Raw genomic sequence first — 24,690 nt, 5'->3', positions numbered from 1 at the left:
ACTAGTGGTTTAAAAACAACCACAAATTCATTTGTAGGGTCCATTCTGCATCTAATGCAAGAGATGCATGCTTCAGAAGATACGTATTGTGAGAGATGCATAGTGTGTGCTCTCAGTGAAATGACTAGCCAAGGGTATCCGCAGACCTCCAAGGCTGGTGGTTCTCAGTGAGTGATGGGCCTGTGCTATCTTGATCTCCGGTTCAGGGCTCTGAACTGTTATCTGGTTATCTATACTGAGCTGGTGATTCTGCTTGCACTGCATATGTGAGGTGACAGCGTGTCTTGGATTTGGCTGTGTAGCTCTTCAGTTTCTCTCCTAGTGGTCAGCTTAATATCTATATGTTGTTACAAAACCTGAGTGAATTGTTCTCTAATGTTCCTTTGCAATCCAGCATCCACTTGAATGAGTTAGCTTTACTGGAATGGAGTTTTTTTCTTTATTTTAATGTCCATGTACATAGAAGGTGGCTTGTAGGGCTGTTGAACTTTTTAGTTAGCCTTAAGTGTAACTGGCTCACATCATATAAACCAAGAGTCTATCTACTGCTATAAATTTGATTCAGTTAATATTTCTTTGGCAAGGTCAAAGAAGCTAAAAGCCAAAAACTTAAACTGTTGCCTCTTTGAACTGATTTTTACCAACAGTAGGTTTTAAAGCAGACTAGACAAGGAGGCATATGCTGTTTCTAGCAATACTGTATCTCTCCTGAGATAATAAAGAAAATTCTTAGTCTTCAGGAATGTCAACACTGGGCATCCTTAAGGTTCTGTTTTATGCTATACCACTTATTTGGTATTCATATTCCTGTGTGTTTTCTTTCCCTCCTTCAAGTCTCTGCTTATGGTACAAGTATAGATGTTGAAGTTACCTTATACTTCTCTAATTGTTGTGGTAAAGATCTACTAATAATTATGTACTCTTGCTCATTAGTGTTGAAGTATTAGAAGCTTACAATCTTAGAGTTTTAGCTTATAGCATTTATACTCCTTACACAATGTTACTCTGCTATGCCTAGGTGAAAGATAATGGTCTTGATAATAGTCTTGTGAGTCTCAGTAAGTCTGTAGTGTTTTTTGGTATTCAAGACTCCATTAAACAGCTTAAATCCCTTTCCATGTTTGTCTTGTCCTGGCTTTTTTTAAGGTGTAACAGTATCTGCAAGTCCCAGAGAAAGAAGCTTGCAGCAAAATTTGTTTCCTCAGGAATTTGTGCCACCTGAAAAGCCTCCTCCAAAGCAAGAATGGATACCCGATGACACTGAAACAATATGTATGGTTTGCAAATCTGAACGCTTCACCATGGTAAGGAGCAAAAATTAGAACTGTGACCTTAATGTCAACAGTTGCCTGTAATATGTTTCTTAAAAACCCTTAGCTACTTTAGCAAGTTTGCCTACATCACTGTAGGCTTGAAAGAATTGCTAGTCCATGGATTTTTAACCATTGATTTCTATTTAGCGTAGCTGAGGAGACAGGCACCAGTTACCTGCTTTCACTGCGAAGTGAAAGATTAATTTTGATTTTTGCAGTTGTGCTGGCAGTCTTGTCTTATTGCTTAGAAGCAGTACTATTTCCTCAAAATGCCTGTTGCTTGTGAATTTGGAAGTGACTAAGGTAGTGTCAGAAAGAGTCTACAGCTTCTGAGTTTTCCAAGAGGCAGTCTAAATATTGTGGTGACCAAAATAGGAACAACTTGAGTAGTGGAGAAAGTTGAAGACTGCAGCAAGTATATTAAACGTGGGTGTCCATAGAAGGGAATTCTGGTAGTGAGAATCAATCATTTTATAGTTCTAAAAAGCTTCCTCATGTGTGCTGTGTCTTCTCATCAAGTGAAGTTTACTCATGAGTGGAGGCAGGTACAGGCGTGGACTTGGGTAAGTTCCTTCAGTTGCTTATTCATGACTTGTGCTCAGTTTAACAGGCGTCATCACTGCAGGCGTTGTGGCAGGCTGGTGTGCAGTTCCTGCTCTACCAAGAAAATGGCAGTAGAAGCTTGTAGAGAAAATCCAGCTCGAGTATGCGATCAGTGCTATAACTACTACAACAGAGATCTGCCTGGCTTGGTACATGACACAAGCACGTAAGTCCATTCTAGTTATCCTCAATTCCAAATCGACCGGATCTGTTGAACACAGTTGTTTTAATGCTACTCCCTAGTCCCTTGAGTGCAACTTCTTGAACCTTAGGTATTCAAAAGCAAGTTCTTGACGATTAGATAGCCTTTTCATTAAGGGCACAGTTTCAAAGCCTGTCTGTGATGACAGATTTTCATGATCTGGTTGCTTTCAGCTGAGAATTGGATGTGGATTTGTTGTGCATTGGTTAGGCCAACTGGTGAAAAGTGCAGCTGAAAAGAGTGAGCTTTACTATTTGTGATCCCATAAAGCCTGCTGATAGCAGTATCAGCTACAGCAGTATCAGGAGGCTTGCTAGGAATAGCAGTCTGAAAACAAACCTGAAAAAATAAGCAGTCACCTGTAGATAGATTAGCTTGATTCAGAATGGTTGCTTATGCTAGCAGATTAGGTCAGCAAAGCTTAGCTGTGAACTTGAATGCTACTAGTCATGTTTTAATTGCTTAAGTGTTTGTCTTTTTGTTTATACTCACCATATTTGTTTTTTTTTTTTTTTAAAAAAAAAAAAAAGCTAAATCTTCCAGGTCAGAGACTTGGATCCCAAAAAAGTTCTGTGAGCTCTGACACGTTCTGTTACTGGGCAGTTCTTACTCTCAGCATGTTTCATTATATGTGCGACAGCAAGTTATGTTACTATAGAGGGTTATGAGAATTAATCACTTAGTGTAGTTGAAATACAATATGTAGAGTCAGAATCTTGCACTTCCAGACAGCGGAGGGTGGGGACAAGGCAATGGGTTGGGAAGGGCAGGGAGAGAGACATGTTACATTTTTACAGTGCCTTTTTCTGAAAAGGCTAGCCATGTTGATCCCTTTTCTTTAAAGTATGTTTTCCCCAGTGTGGAAAGGCATGGACTAGGCATAATAGCTCTTTCTCTCTTCATTCTAGCACAAAAGAAGATCAGGACCAAGTAGAAGGTAAGGAGTGGAATAGTATTAAAATGTGTTGTTGTTGTTTTTTAAAGTACATGATTACCAACGCAGTTAGAGGTGGCAAGCTGCCATGCCTAGCTGTAGCTAAAGGTTGATCAAAACTTCAGTTAAAAAATATCAGTGGTGTTTTTGCATGAGCAGACTGAAATAAAGTATTCCAATCTTCTGTGAATGGGAAATTTGTGATTTAGGAGAAGTGCCTGAGTCAGTACTGAACAAGCAGTTTGGGGGTTAATGTACTGGGAAAAAACAGTTGGAGAAGGTACTTTGCATGCTAGAAATAGTCACTGAGAGGCTGTGGTAAGAGTAGGAATTACTAGTCCAATATAGAGCTGTACCGAGTGATGCTATTTTTACAGTGTGTTCTAGCACAGTCTGTAAAAAGTGGTACCTCTGAATACCACTGCAGTGTACTCTGATGTTTGATACCCCATTTTAGATTTAGCTAGGGGTAGCAAAGGATGAGGCTTTGCCCATGGTTCTGGTTGTAACCTGAGTTCCATTTCCTTTGCTGGCTGTATGAATATCAACTACTAATTTCACTTTAGTCCTTCTGTTTCCCCATCTAGCGTCATAAGACTTGAGGAGCAATAACAAAACTTCATTTGACTTTTTATTTTACCCTGACATTTTTCCTCATATGGCATTTATTGTTTGTTTCTTAAGTTGAGTGTTGGAAGTGATTCTGCAAAATTTTCTGATACTGAAAATACTGAATAATACTGACGTATTATTCTGCTGGACCAAAATAGAGTTATTTCAAGTGCTTAGAGCAGTAAGATAAAGCATGGAGGAAAATTTTGTATTTGTGCTACAAAACAAATGAGAAATAGTATTTTTCCCTACTTAACCCCTTTGAAGTTTGGACTATTTCAACATTTTTGCTGTTGACAGAAGGAGTTATACCTTTTGCTGCAAAACTGATTCAGCTGTAAATTGGTTTGAGCTGATGCTTCTGATTAGATCCTTCTCTTCATTTGTGTTCTGTCTTTGTCTTGAGCTATAAGAGTTACCCTGGTGTGTAAGGATTGTGACAGTGGGCTTGCAGGATTTTGTAATACACAAGGACATGGAGATTTTTGTTTCTCAAATTTCAAATTATTACAGTATTACAATTAATAATTATTAATTATTACAGTATTAATTATTAATATTATTCAGTATTACAAATTACTGAGAATTACTACTTTTAAAGCAAGTATAGCAAATGTGTATCTATTACAGTTACTACAAAATCACTACTAATAAAGTATATATTACAAGTTAGATAGCAAAGCTAGGAGTCTCATGATAAGTAACTTGTGTGTTTAGATTAGTTATACATAAATAACTACATTAAAATACATATATATACACGTGGCCATTATACATAAATATTTCCAAGTGTACCCGCTATGGCACTCACCAAGCTACTTCCAGGAGGGAGGCCAATCAGTGATGGACCATGTCTTGCTTCAGAGATGGTCTCTGTCATGGAGCCAGCCACGTGTCCCTGGCAAGGGTCAGATCTGTTCAGATCCCACGCAGGGAAGTTCACCAAGGGCAAGTTCTCAGAGAGAAGCTCTGTTGAGGGTAGAAAGCAAGTAATTTTTATATCACTAGAGACATAAGGGGATATTACTGCCTGGATCACCCCGTAGATATTGCTAATTTCTCTTTTTCATCTGGGATAGCTAATGGATTGTTTTCTATGTTCTCAGAACAATTTTTACTTTCCCAGATGGTTTTCCTGTTTTTCTAGCTACAGCAGCCAACAGCTGTTGCTGTTTTCTACTTTCTCGGTCTGCTTTATACCTTTCCAGATAAGTTTGTTGTTGCAGTTTTTTTCTTTTTGCATTTATTGAGGGTATCTCAGAATGTCTGTGGTTCTCAGCTACTCAGCTGCACTTCAAGTATGCCAGCTTTACTTCTCAAGGATGCTCTGGGTTCCTAGGCTAGCAGTTCCCAGACTGGCAGGCATTTTCTTCCGTCAGTATTTCAGCAAACATCATCTCCTGTCAGTATTTTTCCCATTATACCAAGGTTGCCTTTATGGCTGCTCCCATTGCTTTCTTGCTTTGGTTCCAGCATTCCTACCCGTTGCTGGACCCATATCACTGTCAGGATGAGTGAATCAGAACATGTGTAGAAGGAAAGTGTTTTATCGGGCTGCTTTTCTAGCTTTTGTATTGGAACTGTGAATGCATCTTTGCAAATCTTCTCATACCTGTTTTGTTTTAATTATTCCACTCTCCATTTCAATTTAGAAATGGCTTTTTTTTTTTTTTAGTTCACAGTACAGTTTTAGAATTATTCACCACTCTAACAATTTTTCTGTGAGCTCTAGAACAGTAAGTTTTGTTTTTTAGCTCAGTTTCAAAGTAGAACCAATAATATAATGATATTTATTTAAATAAAGATTATTTAAATAATCTTTTGTTCAGTATCAGTTACAAGATGACAAATGATACTACTGTACTACAGTATCTGGGTTACTAATTTCAAAACAAAAATTTCGTTAACCTGGTGTACAGAAAGTCTTTCCACAGCAATGTCTTCTGTTGAATCTTTTGATCAGAACTCTAATTTTCTGCCGTACTATTTCGTATGAAAACTTAACACACAAGTTAGCTCATCTTTTCAATGTCTTATCTTAAAGTTGCTGGACAGTATGTTCAAATAACTTGAATTCTCAAAAGAAGATACAGGCAGATAAGTAAACTTGGCTTTTCTCTTGCACCTGGTTCTTCAGTTTCCCTTGTTAGCTGTAACCTATAGGTCACTTATTGCTATTTCCCTCCTGATCAGAAGTGTTTAATACTCATCTGAGAGAAGGCAAAAGAGGAAAGATTGCTTTGTTTGATGTCCTGTAGGATAAAGATTGGTTAACTATTAGAAGACATGTTACTGGAGCCAGGTTTTGGTGAAAGGATGTTGGTGATAGAGTTTAGGTACTGTTTGGTAGCCTGCTGAGGAATGGAAATGTTTCTTTAACGTATGCACTAGACAAATGATACTTACAGGAATTGGTACAACGAGAGCATCACAGATGATTGTTTTAAGACTGTGGGACTATTCTGCATCATGTGGCTTTAGCCAGGTTTGTTGCTACTTGCACAATGATTCTACCTGTTCTTTCCTTCCTGACTGCAGAAACTCCTAATAATGAATATTCCACAGTGGTGCAAATACCCAAGGCAACTGAGCTTGAATGGATTTTTTCCCTGAATGAAGAGGAAAATGAAATTGTACGCAGTGAATTTTATTATGAACAGGTGAGATCTGGAGAAAGAGGGTCCAGTATAAGCAGTTCCCTGGAGAAATACCTCAATATTCACATTTGTCTGTCTTTCCTCAATTTGTCAGGCTCCCAGCTCTTCCTTGTGTATTGCCATCCTTAGCCTGCACAGCAACAGTATAGTGTGTGGCCACCAGCTGATAGAGCACTGCTGCAAACTGTCCCAAGGGCTCACTAATCCTGAGGTAGATGCTGGACTCCTTATGGACATCATGAAACAGTTACTCTTCAGTGCCAAAATGATGTTTGTAAAAGCTGGAAGGAGCCAGGATCTAGCTCTCTGTGACAGGTGATTTATCAGATACTCACTAGAATGTATTGTCAAGATCATTGTCTCCACTACGGAGTGGAGGGCGGGGGGGTTGCTTTGTGATTGTGCTGTGGACACCTTAAACAGGAAGAGAATTTCATAGTGTAAGTAAGAATAGTGTAATAGCTCAAGTGATAGAAATTCAACTAATATGACTATGTAATAATTACTGAGAAAATTCTTAGAGTAGGAGAAATAATTCACAATAATTGAAGTAAGTATTTTACTTCTACTGTTGTGGTGTTTTTTTGTTTGTTTGGTTGGTTTTTGTTTGCATTCAGCCTGTATTTCAGTATAGGATTTTAAATCTGTACTTCCTGAGAAACAGCATATTACTCTTTCTTCAGACGTTGTCCTACAGGGCTTTAAGTCGCAGGAGCAGTGTATAAATTTCAAACATACAATTTTGATTTTGTAACTTTAGTTGTTGTCTGCAGTCAGCATCTGCCAGTGCTCCATTGAATGTTGAGAAGAAAAGAGAGTAGCCTCAGTAAGATAGTAGAACAGATAGAGAAACCTGGTGTACTTGGTAATTTAGGACACACTGTTCTAAGAGTTGTCTTTGACATAAGGTTTTTTTTTAAGCTTCTTAGTGCGTATGATAATAATGGAAGTGTATGTATTTGTTTAACCTCCTTTGTTTTCTCCTAGCTATATCAGCAAAGTGGATGTGTTGAATATTTTGGTTGCTGCTGCCTACCGTCCAGTACCATCTTTGGATCAGATTCTTCTCCCTGCAGCAGTAACAAGATTAAGAAATAGGCTTTTGGAAGCAGAGTACTATCAACTAGCTATAGAGGTAATGACAATAGAAGGATGTGAATATTAATATTTCTGTGGTGGCTTTTGTTTTTCTCTCTCTTGAGTTTAGATGGATGTGATATGTGAAATGAACAATATTTAAACTGTTATAAACTGGGAATAAGTTTTTAAACAATGAAAACAATTTAATCTGAATACTGGGGGAAAAAAGGGCTTCTGAGAGGGAAGATGTATTCTGCTGTGGAGCTGTCTGCTAAAGGGAAGGACAGGGGCCTTGTTTTCATGTACAATTAAAATGGGGATAGACTAACTGCCAGACAGTCATTATGGGGAAGAATGTTACATCCAGTAGAAGGGCTGAGGCATACTTTGTGGCAGGATTTTGTCTGAAGCTTGTATGTTTGGTTTTATTTGTCTATAATATCACAGAAGATTTTAATAAGGCAACTTTAGCAACTATGTACTTGGAAAAGAGCAATGGTAGCAAATCTGTTTATCAGAGCTCATGTGGTTTATCTTCCATTCTGTTCCTGCTCCTGGTATTTCACAAGCCTCTGTTTATGGCATTGCAGTTTGTAGGAAGAGGATCATGATGCTGCAAAATATATTAGGATTTTTAAGGGTAACAAGTTGCAGAAATAAGTAACGTATTTGATTAAAAAGGGTTAATGTTTAAAGGCAGGTGATAGACTAAAGAAAATTAGGAATAAATTTGATCAGCAGAGTTTTATGAAGTAAAAAAAAAAAAATCTTGGCAGTTCATGGGGCATTTGCTATTGTTTTGTTTTTTAAACCACAAACCCAATGAATTTTACTATGTAAAGATATTTGCCTTATGACATCTTCACATCAGGAACAGATTTTTTGTAAGGTTTAAAACTGCGGAATAGAAATTTCCCGGATATGTGACTGCTTAAATGTGTGCAATAAAAACATTGATTTGGAGATTGTGGGTGTTTCAGTAGCTGGCATTTTGTGCCAGTAACCTACAAATAATCAGCATGTCATTTTTTGTTTGTTTGAATGGGAAATGCAGTTCAGGAAGTGAAAGGTCACGGTCTCCAATAAGCTAGCTTTCCTATTTTCTGCACTGGGACTGTATTGCAATATTAACAAATTATTTTGAATTTAGGTTTCCACAAAATCTGGCTTGGATCCAAGTGGAGCATGGCATGCCTGGGGCATGGCTTGTCTTAAAGCTGGAAATTTAAGTTCAGCAAGAGAGAAGTTTAACCGGTGTTTAAAGCCACCTGTGGATCTAAACCAGCTGAACCACGGTTCAAGGCTTGTCCAGGATGTGATACAATACCTGGAGTCCACAGTGAAGCCCGTACTCATTGCGGTAAGGGTCTTCTATTCTGTCTGCTGTGAGAGGCTATGGCAAATCCAAGTATTGATGCTTTAATACACATCTTAAAGCAATGCAGGAGAAAATATCGGATATCAGGTTTTTCTTCTTCTGTCATGATTGCTTATTGCAAATTGAATATTGTTGAGAAGTTCAGTAGCTGCTTCCTCACAGTGAACTGGTGGCCGAGTGCCAGATCATAGTGTTGTTTTTTTTCTCTAGTAACTTAGAAGATATTCAAAGCTGAGGTTATAAATGTGAACGCAATTTTTCCCTTGGCAGAAAACACTACTACATAGTTTGGGGTTATTTCTGGAAGTACTGATTAGGTACACCAAAAAAAGACTCTTAGTGCTAAGTAAATACGAAATCATAATGGTGAAAGACCTCTTACTCCTAAGTATTCTAGGAGAATATAAAAGCCTGCTTGAATTAGGTTATTGAAGTAGCTGCTGGAGTGTTTTGTTTAATAAACAAGCCTCCCATCTGTCCCTGAAAACAGAGCTGTGCTAGTCATGAGAACATTCAATGTCCCTGATAGCAGAGTTTCAATTTAGTTTTTGTAAAAAGTCCTCCTAGAGACTAACCCCTCCAAAGTGATGACTATTTTAAAAACAAGAACGAAAAAGCTTCAAGGCTGGGTGACAAGGTCTATTTGAAAAAAAAAATCTCTTTTTAGCCATCACCTATCACTGATTCTGTTTTAACAGCAGGATGATGATTACTTTGCCACATTGAGGGAACTTGAAGCAACATTGAGAACGAGAAGTCTCTCTCTGGAAATGATGTGTGAGGGGAAGGTCCAACACAACAGCTACTATCAGGAGTGCTTGTTCTATTTACATAGTTATGGTACTAATCTGGCAATAATAAGCTTTTACATGAGACATGATTGTATGAGAGAAGCACTGCTTCACTTGTTAAACAAGGTGAGTAATCCAGTTTGCCGTCACTTAAAATTAAATTTGAAAAACAGCTTAAGAGGGCTTCAAGGCCAGTCAAGATGGTAATGAGCATCATAGAGCATTCCCTGTGTTTTTCTGCACAGTAGTTTTCCAGTGTCCTGAATGTTATCAAACACTGTCCAGTGAATGACAAGAATTCAGTGACGTGGAAAAATAACGTTGATCTTTATATCTTGTGTTTAATCTCTCTTCCTCATTGTGCTGAAACTGGCTTCTAGGGAAAAGGAAAAAGTTGTTTTATTTTTTGTAGAGCCACTTTATCAACACTGCTTTGTCTTTTCACTATAAAGCTGAAAATCTGCACAGAGAGAGAAGATTCTTGAATTCCAACACGGTGATGACTTTAGACAGTTCATCACAGTGGCCTTAAGTACATGATGTGTGAGGAGGGTGACAAGGAGTTTTTTCAGCTTGAAGAGAGCAGGCAAGGGAAGACCTATGTGCTGATTTCAATTACTGAGCGGGTGATTATGGACAGAATGAATTCAGGCTTATTTCACATGCACAGTAAAAGAGGCAATGGACGCAACTTGGAGCAAGGGTAGTTCCAGCTGAATATAAGGAAAATGTGTTTTGTTTTATTTTGTTTTTGCACTGCGGTGAGGATCTTTAGACTGGGAACTAGGTCCCAGAGAGGCTGCTGAATCGCCCTACTTGGTAATACTCAGAATGTGACTGGGTAGGTCTAGAGAGGTCATTCTTTGAGTGAGGGTTTGAAACACATGACCTCCAGAGATCACTTCCAACTAAATTATCTATTTATTATCTATTTATCTTATCAATTCTGTGATCTCTGTCACTTGATAGTATTATATAAGGAAAATCTACATGCCATGGCTGCTTTGTTTCAGGCTACTTTTCTGGTGTTTGTATAGGAATCCCCATCAGAAGTGTTCATTGAAGGAATCTTCATTCCAAGCTATGAAAGTGGAAAACTGCATATGTTGGAGAACTTGCTGGAAACTATTGATCCAGGATTGGAGAGCTGGGGTATCTACTTGATTGCAGCCTGCAAATACTTGCAGAGAAAGAACTACTACCACATTCTGTATGAGCTACAACAGTTCATGAAGGTAAAATGAGAAATGTTGAATGCTGTCAGACTTTTGGTTATTTATTTTGCTGTAAATCTGCATGGTGGACAAGTATATTTTTGCTACTTTACAATCCTGAAAAACAGATGGGAAGGCCTGGACTGACTGCAGCTGACCTGCTGTGTGTTTCTGTGATGGATCTGGCACATTGCAGTAGCTTAACTATTGCTTTAAAGAATTAAAGAAAACAGAGCATTGTGTGCTTTGTGTGAACACTTTATAGAGACAAGGATTAGAGAAGGTGGTTTACTCTGATCCATCTTAGTGTTGGATATATTTCTTCTAGGATCATGTTCGTGCTGCTATGACCTGCATTAGATTTTTCACTCATGGAGCAAAATCATACACTGAACTGGGAGGCAAACAAACATGGCTTGTAAAGATTAAGGACCATCTCAAAGTCTACCTGCAGGAGGTCTCGAGAAGTTCAGGAAGGAAAAAAATGGTATTCACATTTCGGAAGAAAATGTCTGCTGCAGATGTGTCAAGGTATGTATAAACAACAAGCTAAGTTACGGGAAAGAGGAAATTTCGGCTGTTTGTCTTTTCTTAATAGTTGTTTGGACTGAGTTTAGCTAACACATACTAGGGGGGCCTGACCAAGATCTGACTAGCTAGTTGCAAGTATAGGATTCCCATTACTTTTCCCTCAGCTACACAGAATTTGAGCAATTATTTTTACTAAACAATCTAGTCTATCATCTACCTTTCTTCAATTTAAAAAAGAAATCAAACAAAAAAAAACATTCCATGCATAGACAGTTATATTCGTCTGGCTATATTTGTTTGAATTGTAATTCAACTGTATACAAGTTACAGGCTTCAGTATTAACTGAATCCTTATGTTCAAAGAACGGAAGTGTAAATCTAGCCATATCTTTTGTACTTGGGCTTTTATATCTTGATTTTCTTTTTTTTTTTCTTTCATATTTTTTAGGCTACACACTAACTTAAAGTTGGAAGGAGTGGGTATAAAGAGGTCAAAAAGAGAGAGCAGATACTTATTTGGGATTCAGACTTTCTTGATCACTCTTTAGAACAATGCAAATAAGGTTCACCTGCAGCTTTCATTTGCTGAATGCACAAATCTAAAAATCTCATTGCTGTAGATTTGGCTACATGAAAAGCAGTCCAATAGTAACTAAAATAATTACTGTTTGGAAATACATGTCATTTTGAAATATATTCAAGGAAGTAGTAAGTTTATACGAACAGTAATTGACACTTGGTCTGTTTCAAAATGAAGTGAGGTTGTTTGTTTTTTTTTCCTGCCTAGGCACATCAATACAGTTGATCTGCAGATGGAAGTAACTAAGTTCTTGCATCGATGTGAGATCTCAGGAACCTCTCAAATGACAGGTTCCTCCCTGCCCACACTCTTTGGAAACAATAGCATGAAAATGGATGTTGCTTGCAAGGTACTTACTGCTATTTAAAACACAGCTTTATTTTTCATCAGCAATACTAATGTGATATAGAGGTTGAAACATTTTATGGTTGGAGCAACATATGGTACTATTCATGGGCAAGTTACTTGTGTATGTATACAACCTACAGTTAATGAAAAAGTAGTGTTTTTCCTCAAAGTAGCAGAGAATACCTAAGAACCTGGAGCTTCTGTGCTCAAAATTCAAACTTTCAGAGGTGGAGGATCCCTCCTGTGTTCTGAAGCATGGCAAATAATGCTGCTATTGTAACCCTTCTTAACTTCAGCCCACCTTCATCTCTAGCTTACCCAGTGTTCCATAGTGAATCAATGTGACAACAGACCCCGTATTTGTTCTACTTCTTGTTGGGATGGTGGTGTTTTCTGTTGAAAAAATGTGTTGTCTTCTGGACTCTAGGCAAAATCTAGAAATGCAAGCATTATTATTTAACAATATGTCACAAAAAAGGAACATGCATCCTCAAACTCGTCTGATGCCTCTCTTTTCAGGTCATGTTGGAAGGCAAAAACATTGAGGAGGGATTTGGGATTGCCTTCAGAGTCCTTCAGGTATGGAAAAATCTGGTAGAACTATTACTATTACCAAAGAACCTACTGCGAAGAACAGTAGTTTAAGCAAAAGATTTTTGCCAAAGGTCTTTCAATCCACAAAATGGAAAATCTCTTATGAGAGAGGTCACTAGTTCAAGTCTTAAACATAAGTAAGTTGCAAGAGCAACTTATTTATGTTTATATGTATCTATGCGCAAGAGCATAGTGTGGTATTTTGTCCTCAGCAGAGATTACCTCAATCATGTAGAGTCCCTCTGAGAAAACCTGCTGAGGATGTTTAACATGTTGCTCTGGTGTTCATCTACCTCTAGGACTTCCAGCTGGAGGCTACAGAAGTGTACAGCAAAGTGGCCAAGCAGCTGGTGAAGCAGCAAAAGTACAGTGAGATCCGGCAGCTCCTCAAGTGTGTCAGTGAGTCTGGAGTGGCAGCCAAAAATGATGGGGATAACATTATCCTAAACTGCCTAAATGAATTCAAGAACATACCTGCTGAGGTAATTCTGTTCTGTATTATGTCCCTTTTGAAGTAATGTGGGTAAATACAGTACAGGCTACAGAGAGACCATCCTGGGCTGCTCTTCTAGTAGTATCTTCAAACATTCTGGCTCTGTACTGCATGCGTTGTTTAACGGTGGGAGTGTGTATTTTCCTTCCTTAAGCTAGCTCCTTTGAGAGGAGATGATAGTCTACCGTGCACTTCCCAAATGAGAACCCACGGCAGGGAGAGAATCTTTTCCTGACAGGACCCTGCTAAATGCTCCTGACTCGGGTGGGAGGTGTTCCCTGCAGTGAAATTTCCTTTGCTAACACGGAGGATATGTGGAGATAGACCAGCTGCCTCCACTGGAAACAACTTTAAGATTCCCTTTACCTACCACAGTGTCCTTTCCATTCTTGTGAAGAAAGCAGATGTCCCCTAGCCTGACTAATAGAGCTTGGTAGAGGACAAGAGATTGACCACTTAGTATTCTCTAGGGATACCCCACAGACAAGACAGGTAGAAGAAAGCTGTGGTAAAGGGAGCAATTGGACTTTGTGTTTTCTGTGTGTACAGTTGTGGTGGTTGGTGTCATGTAAACATCTAGCTGTGACCTCAGCAGCCCTTCCTCTTGGCAGAGGTTTGGTCCCTGAAAGAGTGAAGGCTTGCAAACAGTAGTCACTCTGAATGTGAATACCTTTTTCCTTCTTTGGATACAGGATCTGGATAATCTGATTCAGGATATGGACAGTGATGAAAACAAGGTACGTATAAGCACAGTAAAGGAACTCCTTTAGCAGAAGCTGAACAGCCTAGTCTTGGTCTGAAGGCGTTGTGCTCTCTTCCAGCATCTTCTCTCTCATCCTCACCCAAGTCAAAGTTTTGATGGCCACTTCCTAGATTGTAGAAATCAGTGAGTTGGTTAAGGCTGTGGTGATTGAGTGTAGAGCTGTGAGATGAAGATATCGAGTGATGTTATCCTTATTAATTCATTGACAGTCCTTGGGGCGAGAGCTAGACATTGTAATAGTGGGAAGAAGAGTTTTTTGGAGATACCTTTAAGGTGGCCATTTCAGCTTATCATTCTTTCAGGATTATACTGTTTTTATTGTGATGGGAGTTAATAAAACTTCTTCCATTCTGTTATACACTTTTCCTCTTAGAGGAAATGAGGCCTGAACTACTTGTATTTAGTTAGCTTAAATACCAGCCTGCCAAGCCCCCGCAGAGTCATTCTCTGTGAACTCTGGATGCATGTTCGTAGATAAAGAGACTGTGGTTCAGAGTTGCACTGTCATAGATCCTGAGGGGCATAATTAGGAATAAAATCTAAAAATTTGTGACTTCTCTGTCTTGCTCCAAGTGACAGACTCAGTGTTTTATGTGGATTGAAAAATGGGCTTTTAGATCTGCCTTTTATGCAAGATTTGGTACTGAAATATATTAGCTCTTCTAGAAGAACAATAGAAGAGCAGTACAAGAAAATGACTCTTTTATAATCTTTCTCATGGGGATATGGTAACTTAATGCACAAAATAGGATTATTAATGTTGATTTCATGGTGATACTGTAAAGGACTTTCCATAGGAGACAAACTGAGCAAAATACTTGTCTATTAATCTTTCACATTGGGATCTGTTCTGTGCAATACTCTGCTTCATAACATACTGCTACTGCCTTGTACAAGAAGCTTCTGAGCTAGATAATTCCAGTGAATCCTTGCTTAAGCTCGTTTTGTTAGCTTGCCATAGTTTTCTAACTGAGTTCTGCCTGCTTTTTTCTGCTTCAGATCCAAGCGTACCTGATGTGCAACAAGTTGCGTTCTGCCTATCTGGTCTCGGTGAGACAGGAGAAGACCAGAGCAGTGCAGCTTGTCCAGCACGTGCGCCAGCTGGCTGAGAACAGTGGAGAAGATGTTGTGCAGGCTATCTGTACCCAGTGGCTTGCCGTGCACCAGCCCAAAATGAGAAATCGCCTTGCCCAGGGCAGTAGGAAGTAATTGACGTTTCGCCATCATGCAGAAGGGGAAGACTTCAAGACAGCTTAAAGGCATGCAGTTCACCAGTCTGTTGGTAAAAGGGATGTCTCCTGACTTGTGTTGGTGGCAAATGGAAGCTGCTAATGTGCCTCTGGTTGAAAGGAAGGGAACTAAATTACAAGTGCCAGTATTTTGACAGTGACTACCTCAGGGTGTTTTTGGGGTATTTCTTTGATTGGGGGGGTGGGAGGGTGGCATTTTCAAACTGAACAAGCAAGATTTTAGGTTTATGGAAGAGAGCACTTGTGTTTTTTAGAAATGCACTGACCTTTATCGCATGTATTTTATTTCTAATCCAGAAAACCTGTATAGAGAGGAGAGAAAAATCTCACCAGCTCAGTGTAGCCTGAAGTATAAAACTTTGTGGTTGTGGGTTTCCTGTAAATTTTTTCAAGATTGGAGAGATCTTTTACAAAGACTGAAATTTAGAGATGATTGTTTTTAAAGCCTCTATAAAAATTATTGCTACCTTCCCTCCCCCTCGTTCCCCCAGTGCAGTGTGCTCGACTTCTTTAGTTCGTTTGAAAAGGTATGAACTGATTCTTCATGGCAGGATTCTGCTGACCACTTGCACTGTCTGATGTACATAGTGCAATTGAGTCCTTATTAGGTGGATGAAGTTATATAGGGCATATCTGGCAAAGGGACTACAAATGGAAAATCCCTTTTTTTTTTTTTTTTTTTTTAATTGCCTACCTCTTTCTTTGCTATGGTAATATCCAATAAAGTGTTGTGATGCAGCTTTATCACTGAGCAGATGCCAGTAAATTTCAGGTATGGCAGGAAATATGGAAAGATAGAGCTGTGGTAAAGTTCAGCAGGCACTCTGTATTCCTATCACACAGGACTTTTTGTTTTTGTTTCTTAGGAATATAATCTGTCCCTGACAGGTACAACAGAACGCTAGTCTGAATTTGTATTAACTGGACATACTGTATAGATTGTCATGCCAGGCTTTGCTCTGGAGTGCATTAGACAGTATTCTGTGGTGCAAGGAATGGGACAGTAGCTTCTGTGCAGAATTTGTCTGTGTGGATGGGGCTTACTGTGACTAGAAACAGAATAAATTCCTAGGGTTAATTGGTTTCACGAAAGAGCACGTATCTTTATGTAATTTCTGTGTTGAAGGATGCATAAAGAAGCAGCTGCCTCTCTGCAACCTTGAGTGGGACATGAGAAATGAGCAGAAGAAAGGTAGACAGCAGTAGGACCTTCTAAAAGAAACAACACACAACGTGGCCATGAGAGTTTGTTTGCCATTAGCATGTACTTCAGCACGAGAGGTGGGAAAACTAGTTCACTTTTTTGTTAGATTGGTTTTTTACTTTCTTCGAAAGAAACAACAGTATTTCTGAAGTGTAATATAACTGCAATATAACTTAGTACATAAAACAATTGAGACTGTTCTGTACTACCCCTGAACTCACTGTAGTGACAGAATGGGCTCCCATAGCATTGAAAGGGACTTGCTCTATCTCCTTTGGGTGTTTCAGGAGCTGTGCTCCACTGACACTAACCACATTTAGATTTCAGAATCTCCCAATCACAGATTTGCACAATCTCATTAGTGAGCAGTACTAATGAAAGCTGCTTTTGTTTTCTTGGCCAAACTGACCTAGCTTGCCATCAGCTTAGAGCTGTTAGGCTAATCCTAAAACGTGACACTATCTATCTCTGACTTCTAATTCACTTCTAAATAACAAGGGGGGAGGTTCTACTGTAGATGTGCTTTTCTGTAATACCTACACTTCTGCTCAAGTTCTTTACAGCTGTATAGAGCACAGAGTGGAGTTTGTCACGCAGACCGGTCAGTTCTATACCTGCCTTTCTCCTTGACCTCTTTGCACTGTACCTTATGCACTTTATACAGTGTTTGTTGTAATTTGATGTTCTTAACCTGGAATTGTAGGGATCTATCTTTTACTGGAACTGGAATTTTGATCTTGACCAACTGCCTTGTGTCATGAATAGTGCAATTATCAGGAGGCTTTGAATTTTTGAGCTTCAGAAATGAATCGAGTACTGCCATTTAAACTTTCTATATTAATGACCAAGGATTGTTTACAATGGGAAAAAATAGAATAAAGTGTTCTGACTGAAGGTTTCTATATATCTTCTGTTTGCTTTTTATCTCAGCATAGCTGAGACTCTTGTTCTAGATTTGTATTTTGTTTTTGGCTATGCTCAACAGAGGAACTAGAAAGGGAAGAACTGTTCTGTCATGCAAAAATTTCTTTGCTGTAACATCCTCAATATTTAGAGCAACTGGAATATCACCTCTTCAGAGGTCGTGCCAGTAGCTAGCTCAGCTTATACATGGACTCTCACAGACTAGTAATCCTCCTCAGAGAGCTTTGCAAGGTAATGTAACTCTCTCTTACAATGCTCCCCTTAAGGCAGCTAAATGAGCTTAAGATCTCATTTTACAGATCAACCTAGAAGGTATAAGTGACTTGCCCAAGGTCAGATAGGGATAGACGCTCTATGTAATATATAGTTGCATGTCTTAGATTGAATCTACCCACAATCTGACTTCTTAAAGAAGAGCACTGACCTGCAAGGGAAAAGTATATGGCCTAGGGAAGCTTCTGCACTTTTTTTTCCTGTTTATCCTGAAAGCTACTTTCAAGATTGAAGACTTGCACAGAGAAAGCAACCCCAGCTTGCCCTGGTAGATAACATGTCACTGCTACATTGTAGTTGTGGGAGGAAAAAAGGTCAAGTGACAGGGAGAAACGCAAAGGGACTTGAAGATGTAACCCAAACTGAGCTTCCTAAGTTAGTCAGACAGGTAGAGTTGTCACCAACACCAAGTAAACTGCTGCAACATTTCTGAAGGAAGATACATCTTCTCTTGCTGAAAAAGATGGCTTTATTTAATTTTACTCAGAGGTAGCACAGGACTAATCTTCATGGATAGCTTCTAGACAGCATTAATCATAAAATTAGTATTTGCTTTCCAAAACTGGCAGTTGTTCAGAAGAATGTTCATATACAGGTCCAAACACTTCTGGATTTTTTCAGACACAGAAGATAATCTTATAAGCTGGGGCACTTGTTTTCTAGCTGCTTAACTCTTTTAGAAATAATCTCTGATTATGGGTCCCATTATAGCAGTCTGCACTGGACTCCCAAGACAGTGGTCTCATGAGCATCTGGATTGACTGAGCTGCCGCCTGAACATGCAGGCTACTGTATGGAGCAACTGCTAGACAAACATACGAGTTTCAGTGCAAGTCTTATTTTTGTCCTGTAACTAAATTGACCATAATATTAAGATAGGTCCCCACTTCAGCTATTCAGCTCAAGGTAGTTTACTGTTAAAGCAATGTTAAAGTCTCAAAAACATGACTTCTTTCTCAACTCAGTTGATTTTTTTAATTAATTTTGCTTTTTCCTAGGTTTGTAAATCAATCAGAGCACAGCTCAGGCTTTTGTTGTGACAACTTATACCATCTCTGTTCAGTGTTTCAAAGCAGAGCTGTTAATTGTTTTGAGTAACGTAACTTGTCAATGCACAATTGCAGCCTTCCTGCAGCTTTTAACCTCCCAGTCAGCTGCACTGAGAGCTGGGTTCTCAAAAGCTATACCAACCTTCAGTTAACTTACTACAATCAAGGAGCAAGATCCTTCAGTGGCTAGAGGCCAAGTTCTGACAATATGGAGAACAGCACTTAATTCCAATTAAAATCTTTACCTAATGCTTAGTACAAAAAGGCTAGCACCTGTTTCTGTGTACTTGAAAGCACATTATGTGTAACTGCCAGTAACCTGAACGCTTGTACTCCACCATATCATATAGAACGTAAGTTTAGCATCCTACCTTTTTTAATTACTACTATGGAGGAAAAACAAAACAAAACACAAGCTTTCAATACAGGTGATCTAATCCTAAGATGGTAACCTCCATTTCTAGTCTAAAGACAGAACAGCCACCTCTGGCTGTTGTGAGAGATATCAAAGGTTGCTCACTGCACTGGTGCTCTAATTCTTAGCTACAAAAGGGGACTGGTTGCTTACTAATCTCAATCCTTAAGTGCCCTATTCCAGAAGTCCCTATCAGATTGTGCCCACAGAACCATCGTGAGGGCAGCTGAAGTATCAGCATTCTTGTCTTGAGTTCTCTCAGCAGTGCTCTTCCCAGGAGCAGCATCGCTGTGCTCAGCCAGGTATACACTTGAGGTGTGCACTGCTCAGTCCCACTGGATGCCGAGGAGCTCACAGCTCACGTTCCAGAGCTTCTTTGCTGTCTCATCATCTCGACCCCATGAAGATACATACGCTGGCTGGCAATCACTGTAAGGGAAACATTTTTATTTTTTTTATTTTTAAATCAAAGATCTTCAGTTACATTAGCACACTGAAGTGGCTATGGTAAAGTGAGGGAAGTGCTTTTTTTTGCCCATTTAACTTCAAGACTAATTGAAGGAAGGGTGGGGAAAGCTATCCAGCAAATGAGCAAGCACTCCTGCTCAGCAACTGTGAGAAACTTTCCTTTCCAGCTGGCTAGGGAAGAATCGCTCCCTATGGCACCAAGAACTGGTGAGTGAGTCTATCTCTGTCTGCTACCTTGATCTTTACAGATCTTTATATACCTGCACAGGCTCTGCTCTTCTGTGTAAGTTCTCCTTTGTACTACTAAAAAGGGCTATACATTTTAACCAAGCTTCTTCAGGACCACCTTCTTTTAGCAAACTACAAAAAAGCCCCTCAAACAGCCCTTTGTTCTAAACTATTTAATCCCTCCTGTTCATCCCACTATATTGCCACTGCATGAAAGGCAAAGCTGCATCTGAATACTAATACTGTAATAACCATGTATGGGCTCACATTATCCCCTTTTCCATTGTCCTCTGAACTGCAGCGCTTTTCTTCTCAGCTCCTACCCTCAGACAGAACAGTGTCTGGAAGAGGGATCACGTGTTCTCATCTGTAATGCTAGATGCTGCAAATCGCACGGAAGTTTAAGAGAACAGATGACACTTTATCTGATGTAATCTGAGATTTCTATCCATGCTAGTGTGTTTTTTTTACAGCCCCAAATGCTCAGTCTCTGATATTCCTGAATACTTGTAGATTCCTTTTTTAATGTGTACACTTATCTTTTATATTCTGTTGCCTGGAAAGGGGAAAGACTTTGAGGCCAGTCCAAGGTAAAACCAGGCCCACATGTGAATTACTGTTAAAGTTATTCCTTTCCCAACAGATTTGTTATGACTTCAAAATCCACCAAGGTTTTCTGTACTCCAGTATGTAAGTGCTCCACTTAATCTTCCCTGCATGACCGTCTGTCCAATGTATAAATAGATGTTTTATATTCTGTAAGTGTGATTTAGATATGCAAACTCCCAAGTGAAGATCAAAGTCACTACAGAGACAAAGCTGGTCACTTACCACATGAGAGGAAAGCTCTGCAAAGGCTCCAATACTATCCATGTGGGGAAAAGTGGACAAGTTTTCAAAATACAGCCACTATACCCACAACTGAAGGAAGCTGTTCAAAGGGTAGTCTCCACCTCTAGGATGATGATAACTTGCACCTGAAAATCTCACCTCCTAGCTGTGCAGCACCATCAAGCCTCTCTTCTCTCTGAGTACACAGGCCCTTTTTGCTCCAGTGGGGAAAAACAACAAAAAGAACCAGACTGGTCTGTCCAAGCTTGACTCAAGCGACCTCGTTAACTACACACTTCTGCTGCAGAGTGATTTACCTCAGTGTAAGACAGATTGTGATCAGAGCTCTAAGAACGTGACAGCCTTTCCTCCACTTTGAGTACAGCAATACTCCTAGCCCTAAAGGAACTGCTTCTGTGCGATGTGTTGCACAGCTCAGGGATCCCTACCAACACAATGTCCATTGCAACAGTTACGGAAGGGATAATGCTCTAGTATTTGTCACCTTCAGTCTTCCTGGCATGAGTTGCACCAGCCTCTTGCATAGTCCCTTCTTAATGAAGAATGACAGTAACGCTCGTTTTCTAAGCCAGCAAGGTTTCCTTCCACAGTACATCATTCCATCAGCTTGTACCCACCTGAAATACTGCCCACTCACAGATTCTAGCTCCTCTGCTACTGCACAGTACACGCTGGTCTGCGCTCCTTCCCAAGGAGTCTTCAAGAAGAATGAGAATATTCTCCACAACCACGTCATTGCAACCGAGTGCCGGACCAGCTCAGTATAGACAGAGCCAGGGTGGAGAGCGTTTGCTGTAACTTTAGTGCCTATGGGAAAAGAAAGTGCAGAACAAAACAGCACACGTCAGAGTGCCTTTAAACAATGGGGTAACACCCTCCTCAATTCTAGCTGCAAATATTCTGTAACCTAACGGAGTCCAGCCATGGATACAGAGAGAGGCAGTGAGATTCTTAGTAGGTACTGCTTGCTGGAGCACTTCCCCACTCCCTTCCGAACACCGCAGTCACTTACAGGTCTTCTGTAAAACAACGTGCTGAGCAGCCTGCGTGCTCTAACATCAGCAATTCCCATCAGGCTTTGACAGCACTAGTTTTCTTTAACTTACTGTACTACTAATTAACGTACTACTACTAGAGAAGACACTGCTTTTGTTTTAGTAAGATAAATACTAAAGTTTGTGAAAAGGACTGAATAGCAAGGCTGTGAATACATTGTGACTTAAGAGGTACTGTCTAGTCCCGTGCTTCTGTTTTACAGGCCTTCAGCACTAAAACCAGCCACATCTGCCTTGGCTTTTCCATTGCAGACTGCAATTTGACACAAGTACAACTTTTGTTTGTTTGTTTGTTAAGATTCCACTGACAGCACAATTATCTGCTTGGATGCTGTCAGTTTTTAAGAAGCACTGAATTTAAATCCTTTCAACTGTGCCAGGCTACTGAACTCCCCTGTCCCGTTGCTGGAAAGGCAATTGGTGCATCAAGTTTCCTGGTTCCACAGACAGGAGCTATCCTTCCACAGAACTGTTGGAGACCCTGCCTCAAACTGTTTCATTTCTGCACAGCTAATTTCCAGACCTTTCTGCAATCCACATTCCTCACCCACACAGCTCAACAACCAAGAAAAAAACTGTTCCGCTCTCCTCTGGGACTTACCTTGCAGCCGCCTCGCCAGCTCCCGGGTAAAAAGCACATTGGCCAACTTGCTGTGACAGTAGGCGAGGCCACGATTGTAGCTCTTCTCACCATTGAGGTCATGGAAGCGGATTCGGCCCCCGTGATGACCCAGTGAGGACACGTTGATTATGCGGGCTGGGGCCGACTGCTTCAGGCGCTCCAGCAACAGGAAGGTTAGAAGAAAGTGACCTAGGGTTGAGAGGAAACTCAATCTTTCTCTAAAGGGTTCCCCTCCTGGAATTTCAAAGTACTTTTAACATCTTACTTATGCATCATAGCTTACTGCTTTCCTCATTCCATGGGAAAAGACCACCTACTGAATCAGCAACTCAAGCTTTCTGGGGCCATTATGTTCCACTCCTCAGCTTCAAAAAGCTGGAACTGTTATACATTGCAAACATCCTGGGTAACATCTACAGATCCTTAAATTAAGTCCATGATAAGCAAAGCCATTGCGTTATTTTTTTTCACAACACTTGAACCCCAAAGAAAGCAGCTTCCATCTCCAGAGCTCTACCTCTGGGCTTCCATTCCATCACAAGAAAGAAGGACAGAAACACCTGGAAGGAGAATTACCCTCTGGCATTTTGTCACAGATACTGAATGCAAACACGACTCCACAGGCCTTACCAAGATGATTGACTCCCAGGTGCATCTCAAAGCCATCAGCTGTCTTGGAGTAAGGGCATAACATTACCCCAGCATTATTAATGAGGATATGGAGCTCCTTCTCCTCTGCGAGTGTAAACACATCATTAAATAGGGAAACAATGACAGAAGACAGCCACAAGTCAGCCAAAAAAATCCCCACCCATGCCTACATTGCAGCCACATTGTCCCTGTAAAATAAAGATAATTGTCCCACCACAAATCCATTCATGGCCTCTGGCAGGCCCTGCTGCCAACCACAGCGCCCAATGTGGTACGGAGATATGTGGGTCAGGAATTTGGCATTTGCTAAAAAGCCCCTGGTGCCAGCACACAACCCGCTTCTTGCCTGGGCACACAGACAACAGCGGAGCGGAGCTGCCCTCCAGGAGAGGCTCCTCTTTCTGCCTTTGCCCAGAGCGGAGATTGTCGCACAGTTCCAGATACAGCAATACCAAGCACAGAACAATTCCAGATTCAGCGAATGAAATCCACATAACGAAGGGGAAGATATTTTCATAGTCACATCAGCAGCACGCAGCACTTGCGCAACAGCCTCAGCTGCACTTTGAAACCCCCTCCAGTATCGTGGACTGGAAGCCACCAGCAGTTCTGGGACCGGAGCAGGGAAACATTGCTCCCCGGGCACTGTGCTGCACCCCCTTCCCTAGCTCTGAGGGGTGGGTACCGGTCACTGACAAATTATGCTCACTGAAAAGAAGGACCCGGGGGCCTCACCTGCTAGAAAGCTGTCAGCAAACTCCCGGATGGACTTGGTGTCGGCCAAATCCAGCTTTTTCACAAGGACCTGCGGGTTCCCTGTCTCAGCGCGGATCTCACTGGCTGCGGCTTCTCCCTTCGCTGTGTCTCTGCAAGCGATGATCACCCGCGCCCCTGCAAGGCAGAAGGAGCAGGAGCCGAGAGGTCCCCGCAGGAGCCCAGGAGGTCCCCGCAGGCTCAGGGGCAGCAGCCAAAAAAAAACAAAAAGCGAGACCCGGCGGGGCGGGTGCCGGTGCCGGTGCCGGTGCCGCTCACCTCTCCGCGCCAGCTCCCGCGCCGTCTCCTTGCCGATGCCGGTGTTGGCCCCGGTGATGACGGCCGCCCTCCCGTCCAGCCGGGCCGCAGACTCGCAGCGCCCGCCCGCCACGAACCGCCTGGGGGGGAGAGGGGGGACACGGCCGGGAGGGAGCTGCCGGGCACGGACACACGGACACACAGAGGGACAGACAGACAGACGCCCCCGCCGCCCGCCCGGCCCGGCCCGTACCTGATGCGCGGCACGGCGGCCAGCAGCAGCAGCGGGACGCCGACGGCAGCGCCCAGCGCGGCCCCCCAGCAGCTCAGCCCCGCCGCCGCCATCGCCGCCGCCGCCACCCGCACTGCCCGCCCCGCCCTGCCCCGCCCCGCCTGTAAGGACTACAACCCCCAGCAGGCACCGCGCGCCGACAGGCCCCCCTCGCCTCACCGGGGCTGTCCGAATTAGTGCCTGATGAAACTTCTCGCCTCAGCGCCGCCGCCACCGCCGCGAGCCCCGCCGCAGCTCTCCCCGAGGCTTTTTCCCTCTGGGATCAGGCCTCGGCGGCACCTCTCGCTGTCATCTCTGCGGCGG

The 24,690-nt window shown here is 41.4% G+C and overlaps 2 protein-coding genes across 5 annotated transcripts in view; one reads left to right on the top strand and one right to left on the bottom strand.

The window, feature by feature from the left end:
- Positions 1-17,441, top strand: part of ZFYVE26 (zinc finger FYVE-type containing 26) — a 44,396-nt gene extending 26,955 nt beyond the window's left edge. For 2 of the 4 annotated variants that reach the window (XM_072038844.1, XM_027457961.3), the window contains exons 28-42: positions 1,147-1,304; positions 1,916-2,082; positions 3,027-3,055; positions 6,203-6,324; positions 6,416-6,636; positions 7,309-7,456; positions 8,552-8,761; positions 9,481-9,696; positions 10,608-10,805; positions 11,113-11,315; positions 12,103-12,244; positions 12,763-12,822; positions 13,137-13,319; positions 14,023-14,067; positions 15,093-17,441. In XM_072038844.1, the coding sequence (XP_071894945.1) occupies positions 1,147-1,304; positions 1,916-2,082; positions 3,027-3,055; positions 6,203-6,324; positions 6,416-6,636; positions 7,309-7,456; positions 8,552-8,761; positions 9,481-9,696; positions 10,608-10,805; positions 11,113-11,315; positions 12,103-12,244; positions 12,763-12,822; positions 13,137-13,319; positions 14,023-14,067; positions 15,093-15,302 (2,312 nt within the window). In that variant the 3' untranslated portion in view covers positions 15,303-17,441. Of the gene's footprint in view, positions 1-1,146; positions 1,305-1,915; positions 2,083-3,026; positions 3,056-6,202; positions 6,325-6,415; positions 6,637-7,308; positions 7,457-8,551; positions 8,762-9,477; positions 9,697-10,607; positions 10,806-11,112; positions 11,316-12,102; positions 12,245-12,762; positions 12,823-13,136; positions 13,320-14,022; positions 14,068-15,092 lie in introns of all 4 variants that reach the window. The other 2 variants (XM_027457962.3, XM_027457960.3) reach the window with 1 other exon arrangement.
- Positions 17,442-18,190: 749 nt separating this feature from the next.
- LOC101793409 (retinol dehydrogenase 12) lies at positions 18,191-24,503 on the bottom strand. Its single transcript, XM_038180660.2, has 7 exons — positions 24,349-24,503; positions 24,117-24,235; positions 23,820-23,975; positions 23,064-23,168; positions 22,413-22,622; positions 21,374-21,563; positions 18,191-19,637 (listed from the first exon to the last, which is right to left on the bottom strand). The coding sequence occupies exons 1-7, from the start codon at positions 24,438-24,440 to the stop codon at positions 19,535-19,537; spliced, it is 975 nt and encodes a 324-aa protein (XP_038036588.1). The 5' UTR covers positions 24,441-24,503; the 3' UTR covers positions 18,191-19,534.
- Positions 24,504-24,690: the final 187 nt, after the last annotated feature.

This window comes from Anas platyrhynchos, chromosome 5, assembly GCF_047663525.1.
Source record: "Anas platyrhynchos isolate ZD024472 breed Pekin duck chromosome 5, IASCAAS_PekinDuck_T2T, whole genome shotgun sequence".
Lineage (NCBI taxonomy): Eukaryota > Metazoa > Chordata > Aves > Anseriformes > Anatidae > Anas > Anas platyrhynchos.
This window is presented reverse-complemented; position numbering and strand designations above follow the sequence as displayed.